At 49.4% G+C, this 12,472-nt stretch overlaps 1 protein-coding gene across 11 annotated transcripts in view; it reads left to right on the plus strand.

Moving 5' to 3' along the window:
• Positions 1–335: 335 nt before the first annotated feature.
• The window catches only part of ABLIM3 (actin binding LIM protein family member 3), a 120,253-nt gene continuing 108,116 nt past the window's right edge, over positions 336–12,472 (plus strand). For 8 of the 11 annotated variants that reach the window (XR_016346967.1, XR_016346969.1, XR_016346968.1 and 5 more), the window contains exons 1-2: positions 336–491; positions 899–1,013. Coding sequence is in view for 1 of the 11 variants with exons in the window: in XM_089769527.1 (XP_089625653.1) it covers positions 1,001–1,013 (13 nt within the window). In the remaining 10 variants the exon portion in view is untranslated. Of the gene's footprint in view, positions 492–517; positions 1,014–12,472 lie in introns of those variants that run through there. The other 3 variants (XR_016346963.1, XR_016346966.1, XR_016346965.1) reach the window with 2 other exon arrangements.

A 12,472-nucleotide genomic window follows, 5' to 3' on the forward strand; every position in this document is an offset into this window, starting at 1 on the left:
GAAAAAATACTTAAACACCGATATTTTCCATGGAAATTGTAAACAAATAGAAATCCCCCTTTGACAAGCCTGCTGAAGAAGAAACTGATGATCTTACAATCAGCCCGCCCTGTAAATACCGGGGGACAGTGATGACAGGGAAAGGTGAGAGTTGGAGAACCCATCGGATGAGTGAATTCGGGAGGAATTTGAAAATTGCAAATGGATACACCTGCTTGCTTGCATGCTTGCCTTCACTTTGCAAACTCGATGCATGGCCTGCACCAAGCAGCGGCGCATTTCGGCCAGCAGAGGGCAGCCTGATCAGCTCCTTTGCCAACAGCAGGCTCAAGCCGAGCAAACCCTGCCCAGTGGAGCTAATTTCCTCTCTCTCGCCTTCCCTTTTCATCACAATTTTCAGTCTCCAGCCCAGCCCAGCCCTGCCCTGCCTGGCTGAACTCCTCCACCTGCACTTGAAAGAGGCTTCTGCTGACAAACTTGCCTGAGAGGAGGTGAGCGCCAGGGGGGGTTCTCCTCGGATAGATTCAGGGGCGAGGGGGAGCAGCTTCATCCGATAAGCTCTCTGCGGGCCCCCTCCCCTTGCTGTGGTCCACACCCCCCTTGAGCTATAAGAAGAGCGGGCGCTGGAATTGCTCTGCATTGCATGACAGCACCCTCCATAGAACTCGGCTCTGTGCAAGCCGGAGTCAGTCGTCTGCGTGCTGCTTCACGCCGTGCAGCGACTGCTGGGAGGAGAGGGAGCCAGAGGAAAACCCTACCCTGCTTCTGTAGCTCCTCTTTATTATCTGCCTGCTAAAAATTAAGAGCAAAGGCAGGAGCCAGGGGAGGTAATAGCGTGGGGCCCCGGAGTCCCCTTGGCATGAATTAGAAGGGAATCACACGGAAACATTTTTCCTAGGAAGAAAAGGGGGGAAACCTACTCCTAGGAAGGAAGAAAGAGGTTTGGAAAAGCAGCTTTGCCCCCTTTGTTGAATGAGAAGGACAGAGCAGGACCAGCAGCATGAGCACTAGCAGTAAGTACACCTCCTTCTTCCTTTGCTATGGGAACGGGGCTTATTTTGTATGGGGTCTGGCTGAGTCGAACAGGCAGGAAAATGTCACATCAGGGTGGACGATCCCAGGGGATTGGATTTTTTTCCCACTTCTTGTCATGTAGCAAAAAATGGTTTTCTGAGGTGTCTTTTTTTTCTTAAGATGACTAATGTGCTTAAGCCCCACAGACTTTTGGGACTGTAGTTCATAGAATGTATTGTCTACATGCAACATGGTCTGAAAGGTCTGTATAATCACACACACACACAGATGTGCTTGGACCACCGCCTAAGTATTAATAGACATGGGTCTGCTATCACTGATAGGTGGGCAGGGTTGGCTCAGAATGAAGGAAGATCTAGGAATACTGTCCTTTTCCTTATTCAGGTTAGTGGGTATCTGTATGTGTGTGAGACAGGCACATGCTAGCTATGTATGAATTGCTAAAGGAGCAGAGCTAGCTAATTTACTGCATGAGATCAGTAAAGGCACATACTGCCAATCTGGATAGCTCCCTATTTTGAAACTTGGATTTCAGAGTCTTGAGGGAATAGTTGGTGTTTGCAAGTTGTTATCCATTTCTCTCTCTCTCTCTCTTTTTTTATTATTATTATTACTGTTATTGTCTAGCTTGTTAGCAGAACTCTGGCTCATTCCCTTAAGAATGCACTCAAGCCAGGCAGCACCAAAAGCAATCAATACAAAATACCATTGGAGGATTTGTCTCCTCTGCTAACCAGCTAGGGCTGGTCTCCCCTCAGATTTGACTTTTTTAGCTCTAAAGGTTATGTGCATGGAGAACTCCCACTGACAGAGCACCAGCTGCCCAATGATTCCTGAGCTCTATCACAGTCCTTTGCCTGCCAGTCCCGAGTGTCTCAATACCAGAGGGTGGAGTAGCTCCAAGGTAGAGTGCGAGGAAAAATTCCTTGGCAAGTTCCAGCTGACAGAACAGGTGATCCCAGATTTATTGGACTGTGTCATGGACAAGTAAACTTTCCAGATGCTCTCCATGGGAGCCACACCTGAAACATGGGCTGCTTATTGGGTTGGGGGGGGGGGGGGGGGGAAGAGATGTTCACAGAGGAGACAATAGGGATCAAATCCTTCCTCAGCCACTGGGTGGATGCAGACTAACAAAAGGCACCCACCCTCTGTGTCTTGCTAGGTGATAAACTCCAGAGCTGGTGAATAAATGGCCTGGAGGGAGGGGATTGTACTACTTTGCTTGCTGGATTTCAGGGATTAGGCCGATCATCTGAGAACACAAAGGGGCTGGATTCAAGCTGGAGAGACTGGGAAGGGATTTTGCCCAGGAGAGAATGTTGACGAATGCAAAACCATTCCTCCTGGTTATTTGCTTCCAGCTTTTAGCCCCCAGCTCAGGTGCTGACAATCCCTGCTTGTGGAATCTGCATTTCATAAAGATCCAATTGCTCTGCCAAGCGGGCGGGCCAGTCAAAGCCAAAAAGCAGAAATAGCCCCTCCTCGACTGGTGAGAGAAATGTGCTGTAGAAGAGGCAGCATGATGAAATGATTAGAGCACGGAATAGGAGTCAGGAGACCAGTGAGTATTCCTGATTATGCCATTGACCTGCCATATGACCTTGGACATGTCCCCTTGTATGTCTCCATTTCCCATTTGAGGATGACACTGGGATAATGATGCTCTTTGTAAAGTGCTTGGTGATCATTGATTGAAAGGGGCAATATGCTGGTGGTCTTATATGGCTGCTTGTGTGATTCTAATTATTATGGTTAATGCAAGTTTGGAAATGTTAGTTGTTGCTATCCTCACTAAAGAGTTCTGAGCCCCAGAACTGGGCACAAAAGGAACTTGACATGCCTGTCTGTTTAGTGCATCTATTGCCATACTGTGGCTAGGGATGCCAACGAGTAGTCGACTAGATGATTAACCGATAAGCCTAAGGTTATCAGTTAATCTTGTCTACTACTTACAGAGGCAGCAAGTGGGGGGAAAATGCATCAGAGGCAGCAAGCGGGGGGGGAGGGGGGAGGGGTGGAGCAGGAGCTGGTGCTGGGGGGAGCCGTCTTAAAAGCTGGTTTCCCCCCCCCCCCCAGCACTGGTTCCATGGTGCTGCCTGCCCCCATCTCCCTCACTACTGCAGCAATAGTGAATTGGAGGAATCGGAGAGGCTGCCATAAGGCAGCCTCTGTCATTAGTGGGCCTGCCCACCATGATTAGAGGCTGTTTCACAGAAGCAGCCCCGTCAACGGCGGGGGGGGAGGGGTGAGGGGATGGTCTGAGCTCCACATGGACAGATGCTGCTCTGCATCCTGTGGAGCAGCCTCTGTCTGTGAAGCTCGGACCCCCCCCCCCCCCATGGACAGGGGCTGCTGCCACACCGCACTGCTGCTTCTGATTCAGAGGCAGCAGCGCAGGGCGGCAGGCAGCCGGCCCATGAGGGGAGCTGGCTTTTAAACTCCCTTTGTGAATCGGCTTCCCCTGCATGGAATAGCAGAGGGCTCCCCGGGAGTGGGGCGGGTAGTGTACTGGCAGCCATCCCTGGGAACTATCGAATAGTTGAAGATATTTTGTGCAGTCACATGACTATTCAATTATATGATAGGTCACATCCCTAACAGTGGCTGCTGCTGTTTACAGGAGCATGGAGGGGCCTCCCTCAGGATCAGTCCCCTGTTGTGCTGTGCCAGATGCTGCACAAATGTAGGATGAGACAGCTTCTTCTGCCTACAGTTTGTTTCAAACCTCAAAACTAGCTGAGGTTCTGAAACGTCAGCGTACACGAGTCCGTTCTCATGATGTGCACGAAGCTGGAAGTGGCAGGCATGCGTGGGAAGACCACCACTCCTGTTCAACTAAATCGATTAGTTTAATAAGTATGAGGGGAAAGCAGAAAAGAAGGAAAATTCCCCTTGGTAAATGCTTCCTGTGTAAGCCCTGGTGGTGGTGAATTCTACATGCCTGGGGAGGGAAGTAATACAGCAAACTCCTGTGGCATAGCCCCGCCACATGGATACTGACCATTGCCTGAGATTCCAATGAATTCAACAATCCTACATGGGGGAGAGAGGAATCTTGCCCTGGTGTTTTCCATCCCTCCTCAGCTTAGTCCTTAAGATGCTATCTCTTGATGGGCCTCACTTCTTCTGGCCAAGGACCTGGAAGGGACTCCCTCAGGAGAAGCTGTCCACAGAGACTCCCAGAGTCCCTGGAGAGACTTGATGAGAGGACAGTCTCTCTCCCAGAGGCTGTGTGTGTGCTTCCTGGCACACAGCAGTGTCTTACATTCTGTTTTTTGCACCAGTATTCTCAACAGTGTACATGCTTTGCTGGCACCCTGCTCTGAGTAGCTGCACCAGTGTGGGGGAAGGGACAGCAATATGGTTATGTAGACGTTCCCTTCCCTCCGCCCACACAAGTGTTGCCACTACCTGTTGGCTTGAAGCAAAGTGCTAGGATTTGCAGAGCAGTGCAATGCACTCCTCACTTGAGGAGTCAGAGCAGGGCCCAAAGTCAAATGGGGCCTGTCTGAGGCAGGGCACTGCACTATTCAATTCACTGTCCTCCTTCAAAACTGTCCTCATAACTCTCCTTTGCCATGAGGCCTACAAAAAGCTTGGCAGTGGTCAAGCTGCTGGTGTGCTAGGCAGGGGCGGCCCATGAGCCTAGTTCCCTAGGTGAACTAGGCAGTTGCCTAGAGCGCATTGGCCCTGGCGCCCATTGATGGCCGTGCAGGCAGGGGCGCTGATTGCAATGCCTACCTGGGGCGCCAGCTTCCGCAGCCGGCCTCAAGCCACTCGTGATGCTAGGACCAGTGTCTGCCATGCTGCCCAATATTGTCTCAGTTTCTTTGTATTCTCCTGTCTATGTCTGTCTGTTGCCTCTTACTTACATTGGGCTGTGTTTGTTCTATGTTTGTACAGCACCTAGCGTGGTGGGGTCCTGTTCCTGGCGGGCTCTGGGGTGCTACAGAAAATTCAGATCACTTATGGGGCTGGAACCTCACTGGTGTAAATCAGCACAGCTCTATTGATGTTGGTGAAACTAAAGCAATTGACACCCACTTAGGAAATCCTGGGCCCCTTCCTATAACTCTCCTCCTCCCCCACTTTCATTTCTAAATTGTGCTTTCCAATAACCTTAAGATCGTGCCTGAACCCAACAAGAGGCAGGAAATTCAAATCCGAGGGCAGCTGCACTTGTGCACGGCCATTGGAAAGGTCACTAGTGAGTTCAGCGTGGGATATTCTGTGCCCTGGTCATACATCTGACCTCCGCCACATGGGAGGGTGTCCACCATAAGGGCATGGAATTGTACCCGGGCTTCTCAAAGTGCCAGGCAGTGATTGGGTGGGGATGGAGGAGTTTGGCTTGATTTGAGAGGCACTGTACACACCTGTCTTCCACCTCATTCCCACCCTCTGCGGGGAAACAGCCTGGCATGGAGAAGGTGTCGTGAGATGAAGAACCCAGAGCTCAGTTACAAATGCATGTCCTGACTCGGGAGGGCAGAGGGATGCCGGGGCTTGGGGTCATAAAATGCTGCACTGTGGGGAAGGGGGCTTTGTTCTTTCCTCAGCAGGATGGATTCACAGGACACACAGTGGAAGTTCAGAGGGCCTGACCAAAGACTGCAGTGTTAATGTTTACACTTGTTCAGCTATTTATGCCTCTTACTCGAGCTCCACTAATTGGTTACAAATGGATTCATAGGGATATAAATAGGTACATCAGTGCCCCTGAGCACTTCTATTGAAGCTGGATCGCTTGATGCAAACCGTTGCCAAAAAAAGGCTCACTCTATGCAGCTTCTAAAATCTCTACAGGTTCCTAGGCATAAATGCATCGCAAGTGTACAGACAGACAGAGGTGTGTGTGTCAGTCAGTCAGTCAGGGTATGTCTACACTACCCTCCTAATTCGAACTAGGAGGGTAATGTAGGCATACCGCACTTGCAAATGAAGCCCAGGATTTGAATTTCCCGGGCTTCATTTGCATGAAGCCGGCCGGTGCCATTTTTAAATGCCGGCAGTTCGAACCCCGTGCCGCGCAGCTACACACGGCACGGAGTAGCTAGTTCGGATTAGGCTTCATAATCCGAACTAGCTGTACTCCTCATTCCATGAGAAGCCTAATCCGAACTAGCTGCGTGTAGCCGCGCGGCACGGGGTTCGAACTGCCGGCATTTAAAAATGGCGCCAGCCGGCTTCATGCAAATGAAGCCCAGGAAATTCAAATCCCAGGCTTCATTTGCAAGTGCGGTATGCCTACATTACCCTCCTAGTTCGAATTAGGAGGGTAGTGTAGACATACCCCCTGTCAGTCAGTAGGAAGAAACCATCCCACTCCTGTGGGCAACCCTGCTGGAAAGGCCTTGTCTCTTCTGCTCACTAGAGGCTCAAGGGCTGACACTGCCCAGGGGAGTTAGATACACTTCCCATCAAAATTAGACAGTTGTAAGCTGTATTGGAAAATCTCAGACAGCTTTCAGTGTCTCAGGTATGCACTGTGGGCTTGGTCTCCTAGGCCAGTAGCACCTTGGCCATTCCCAGCAGGATGCACTTGAGCTGAAATTCTTACAGCTTGTCCTTGGGGCCAGCTCTCTGGGGCCAAGAGGCCACATCCTGGTCCCAGGGAGATCCGTGGGACTTCTGTTACTGACTTCAGTGGAAGCAGGGTTTGACCTTGGCAGTTTAATGCAGTAGCACCAAGGGGAGCCATGTTCAATCTTTTCTGGGGCTCCCAAGTAAACAGTGGTGAAGTTGCCCCCAGCTCCAGCCCCCAGTGATCCCTGGTGCCTGAGTCTCAAATGCCTTTCAGCACAGTGAGGTGGTGTCACTCTGGTGGAGGACACGCATCGAGTGACATGGCGATGAAAACATTGCATTGTCATGCCACAGCTTGATTGGAGCGTGTGCGCCACTTGTGGCAGCTGTGGCTTGAGCTGTTAATTCATGAGACAGCGTCATTGAAGCCGTCCCTATTTTGAACAAAGACACAAGTGAAAATCCTCCTAGAGGAGATTAAACCCAAGCCAACATCCATGAGTGTGGCTTGAACCCAGCTTGTCCTTCTCTGAACCTGGATCCCATCAAATACAGAATGGGGTGGGGTTAATGGGTCAGCGCAAAAATCAAGGGAGGTCTAAGGCAGGCTGAGCCACTGACTTGCAGTATGACCTTGAGCAAGCCCTTCAACCTCCTTTTGCCTCAGCCAGCCATGCTGAGACAGAGCAGTTAGAGTTCTCTGAGCCACGCTAATCCAGAGGGAACAAAATTGCTGCCCCCATTTTCCCCAAGCCCAGCAGGACTTAATTCTACCACACAAGGCATTGCCTCTGGAAACCTCAGGTGCTACAGGCAGAGGGAAGGTCTTTCAAAGTCCATTGACCTGGTGGATGCAAAGCTTCCCCCAAACCCACCATCGTGCCCTCTGGCTCCTGTTAATTATCCCCTCTGATCCCTCAGCTGACTGAGCTGCCTTGTAACGTGTGGGGAGGAGATGGTGGGAAGTGCTGCCCACGGAATGGATGTGGTAAGTACCACGCAGTGCAGGAGAGTTGTGTGGTAGATGGCTCACAGAAGGGGAGGAATTGCAGTTATTTTGTCCCCTAACTCAGAATCTCAGTTACATGGTCATCCACTAAGTACGATCCACAATAACCTCCAGGGATATGCTGGCACAGGGTGTTTACCTGCAGACTCTGTTACTGCTCCAGGATCTCGTGTAGCTTACGAGCGCCATGTGGAATCAGTCCGGAGTCACACTTGGTGTGCTGAGTTATTGGGTCTCTGCCTATTGTAGAGGCTCCACCTCAGCAGATGAGTTTGCACCAAGTTCTGCTTTTGTCTTTAGCCGTGCCGGTAGGCCCTGACATTTCAGTGCATGCAGTTCAAGGCCAACATCCGTTCATGTGACATCTGAACATGTTGGCAGGGGCCTGTGCAAGGAGATTTCATAGCTTCTAACTGCACTGTGCTTGGAGTGAATTGGAGACAAAAGCTTCGAGGAGGGGCACACCCAGGCAGGTAAGACGCTGCCCAAGGTGGCGGGAATGTGGCCACTGTGTCTTACTGTTTTGTTGAGGCAATTTGTCACTTGTCTATTGGATGCTGCCAGCATGCCTGTCGATCTCTGCCCAAAGGAACTCACAAGATCTGGTAAGAAGGCGATGTAGACCTGTTTCAGGCAGACAAGTAGGTGATGGGGTCATCTCCAAAGAGACGCTCTTCTTCCATGAAGATTTTTCCTATTCAATAAAGAGGTCATCAGTTTCAAAGAGGGATATGAATGCAAGGGAGATCGTGTGATGCTCCAGGAGAGAGTAAATCCCAAGAAAGGGGGTGGCCTTGGGGAGAGCTATTCAGAAGAGTAGTGTGAGTGGATTGCAGGCAGCAAGAGGTGACAGTAGTAATGGGAAAAGAGAACAAAGATGTCGGCAGGAACAGATTTATATAGGACCTTGGATGTAAAGAACAAGTGCTTTTGATCAACACATCTTGTGTGTAGCATACAGAGCCCATTCTAATTTCAGCCATGACGTCCATGGAGTAGGGATATTGAAACTATGGGCAGTTGGCACTGGAGCTAGGAGTGATCTAATGGATCCCTGCCTGCTCTTGCTCCACTCTAGCTAGCACCTACAACTAGCACAGTGTGGGTGGCAGCACCAGATGGCAGCTTGGGCTGCCCGACTGTGTATAATGGAGGGAAGGAAGGAGAGACTGGGCAGGTGTTTGTGCTACCTGGCCACACTGCTGTTTTGGGGCAGTAGTTTGAGCAGTGCTAGTGCAGGTACATCTACACAAGCTGGGAAATGTAGACATAACTTGTAGTGTCATAAGATTCTCCACGCACTGCTACTTCCCTTTGATTCATGTGCAACCCAGATGCCTTTCTTGCAATCTCCCTGGAGACAAGTAGCCCTCTAGCTAGTGGGCATTCCAAAGGAGCTGTCTTTATTAACTTTTTGCACATGTTGCCAGCCCAGGAGATCTTAATCCCAGTGAACTATTGTCTACGCTCATGGTCATGAGCAAAATTTCCATCCCATAAGGTTTCACTGCTCTTCTCAATATTCTTCCCCAGCCATCTTGCATAGTGTCTGAGGGCAGGGAAAACATAAGCCATCCTTGAAGGAAGGCCAGAGACAAGCAGGCAGTAAAGTCAGTTGCAGCAATTGAATTACTCAGAGTGTCCACATGCTCTCACAAATAAATAGTGAGTTTACTAATGACAGAACTGAGATCACTTTAGCCAGATAATTATATTTGCGATGCCAGCAGGCGGGGCTAATGATAGACTGTCCTCTTATCAATGCGTAGGCAGCATGGTGCCTGCCATTTCTCTCTGCGATCCAGAGAGGGAGTGGAAACAAGCCCACCAACTTCCTGTTAGAGCCTGCAGGCCTATCATGATAGACCCCTAATGAAGTGCCTGGAACATCTAATTAGATATTTTTAGACTAACTGAATCAGCACTTCAGAAGCGAGGGGGAGAGTGTTGCTGGCAGGGAAGCAAACAAGGCAAGAGGGGGGATGGCTACATAAATAGGTACAGAGAGGGACTCTGCCAGCCCTGCAGGAGGCAGCGTCTGGCTGGGATTGTGGCTGCTGCTCATGCCAAGCAAATTGAGCGCATCGCCTGGGTGGAGGAGGCTGACGCAAGGGAAGTGATCTTTGCTTCTTACAGTAATGGCAGCATGGTGAACAAGAGCCAGCCAAGCCAGCCTGTCCGCTTCCACCCTCCCTGCCTTTTGTATTCAGAGGCACCATAAATCTGAGAGTTTTGGAAGTGCTGTGAGCCACAGCCCTACTGGCTACACATTGCTCTCTAGAGAAGGGTTGTCTGAAGAATAACAGCAGAGAACTAATCACATTTCTCTGTGAGCGCAGCACTGGGGGCCATTACACTTGCTGGTGTTTGATGTGTTCGACAGGTCTTGGTTCATATACACATATTCCCTGTATGGTCTTGGTCACTTAAAAGCTTCATCAATATCAACCATCCTGCCATTTGTCATGGGTTGGAAAGTGACACGAAGAGGCAGAGGCATGTGATTCAAAATGAACAAGCACTAACTGTAGCTGTTGCTTAGTCAGGTGTGTCCTTTCCCTCTCCTCCACCTGCTCCAGCTCCTCTCCAAGCCCAAAGCTGCATTCAGACTTCTGTTATCCCTATATTACCCTTCTCCCACTTGGCAAGGCCTTTTTATGGTTGAGAACTGGATGGAGCACCCCAAGGGCTCATATGGAAAAGTCCCACAGTAGAATTGACTATGGGCCTTTCTAGAAAAGTCCTACAGAAATGAATACAGGCCTTTTCGGAGCAGGCCAATCAGACGTAATGGGAATATAAGTCAATAGGATTCTGCAGGAATGACTCTAAGCAGCTATTACATTCAATAGGGAACTAGATTCAGTGAAGGTTTGAGGGGAGTCGTGCTAGTCTGTAACTTTAAAAACAACTTTTTAAAAAACATGAAGTAGTCCTGTGGCACCTTAGGGCATGTCTACTCTAGGAAATTAATTAGAAATAACTTATTTCAAAATAACTTCTGAAATAGCTTGCCCATGCTATAGGGTAGCCTCGAAACTAGTCTGAGACAGGCTCCCTTAATGTGGATGTGTTACCTCAACTTAGAGCCCCAGGAAGCACTGGGGAGCAATTACCTTGAATGACTCTGGGGAGTAGTTATTTCAAAATAACAGCAGTGGAGCATCCACACTACCACTATTTCTAAATAACTATTTCAAAATAAGTGTTGTTCCTTGTGGAAAGCAGGAGTTATTTCAAAATAACCAGCCCCTTATTTCAAAATAATGGGTGTGTTAGTGTGGGTGCTTCACTTGTTGTTTTGAAATAACTTCCCTTATTTCGAAATAACTCCCTAGTGTAAACCAGGGCTTAGAGACTAACAAAAATAGATGTATAGTATCATGAGCTTTCCTGGGCAAAACCCACTTCTTCAGGTGAGATGATCTGTAGCTCTGTGTGTGCCCTGCTCATTTCTCAGTCCAGGACAAGAAATGGGTCTCTCTGGAAAATAAAGTGCTGCTACTCGGGCTCTGGGTTGCCAGGCCAGTTTTATTACTATCATGTCATGATTTCCTTACTTAGGCCAGTGGGAGACTTCTCTGAGAGAGCTTTACTTTGGTCCATTCTCATGGGAGAAAACCCTTCAGCTAACTTACACGCACCCCTGCTATGAAGCGCTTACACCAGGCAAGCTTTTCCAAAGAGCATGGTCCTTTGGACTAGGTATCAAAGAATGCACCATTTTAAACATGCTGACAGAATCCATGCCTGGGAAGGCATGTTAGCTGTGCCCTGTGCATCACCCTCTCCTTGTGTGTTTGCAGTTCTTCTGACTCCTCTTTCACTTGGGATGCATCTTGATGTAGGGCTAGGAAACCTTTTGCCGTAGTGATCTAGGTCTCAGGACAGAATTCAGGGCCGGGGGGCTCCAGATGGATGTTTAAAGAAGTTTAAGAACAAACTTGGTTGTTGGCCCTTTGTTCAGAGGCACTTGTTGGCACACGTCAGTTTTCATTGCTGGAATCTCCTGGGTGCAGCTGCTCACAGTGAAGTATGGACTCTGAGAAGAGGGGTGAGGAGCAGGCTGAAAGGCAAAACAGGATTGAGTTTCAAGCCCTGGTCAAGGACTTTCCTACACTGAAACTTTTAACTGGGAGAGCAAGAGACAGATGGGAAGGGAACCATGAAACTTGTCTCCGGCAAGTCACCTGTCAATTAAAAGCTCTTGACCAACTCTGATTGTGAGCAGAGCATTGCAATGCAGGCTTTGTCATAAATCTAGAGCAAAGAGTAAGGTGGGACTGGGGAGGGTGACTTGGCTAATGAAGAGATTTCATTTCCGTCTTCCCCCTGTGATTGGAACTCTGCCTTCCAAACAGGTGGGCAGATTGTGATCTACCCATCTGCTCTCAGCATCTCAACCTATTATGTGCCAGTCTCAATTACAGAATGTACTTCCCCAAAACAATAATCCCCCAGCCTAAGTAGCCGTCACTTGGGCTAATGATGGAGTTTTTCTGACATGTAAATAGTTTCCCCTGCTCTCTGCAGTGCACAAACAGCTGTTGCCATCCTTCCTTGGTTGCATTCTGAACGATGATGGTGAGGTAAAATTGTGGAGCGCTGAGATAGGATGCAGCATGGCTCCCGCAGCCCTACCTGGGAACACAGGGAAAATGGATCAAACAGAGACCTCATGTTGGGGCAGCGGTGGGCAATAATTTTCACAGGGAGTCCACTAGTGAATTTTGGTATGTTGCCACGGGTTGGCACTACCCCCAGAAGGGGCGGGGCTGGGGACTAACTTCCCTCCAGAGTTGTCTGGAGCTGGAGGCTTTGAATTAAAAACACAGCAAAGGGTTTGCGGCTCCCGGATCTGCCACTACCATGTTGCCTGGCAGCTGCCGCTATTTAAAG

This window comes from Pelodiscus sinensis, chromosome 16 (genome assembly GCF_052426305.1).
Source record: "Pelodiscus sinensis isolate ZL-2025 chromosome 16, ASM5242630v1, whole genome shotgun sequence".
Taxonomy (NCBI): domain Eukaryota; kingdom Metazoa; phylum Chordata; order Testudines; family Trionychidae; genus Pelodiscus; species Pelodiscus sinensis.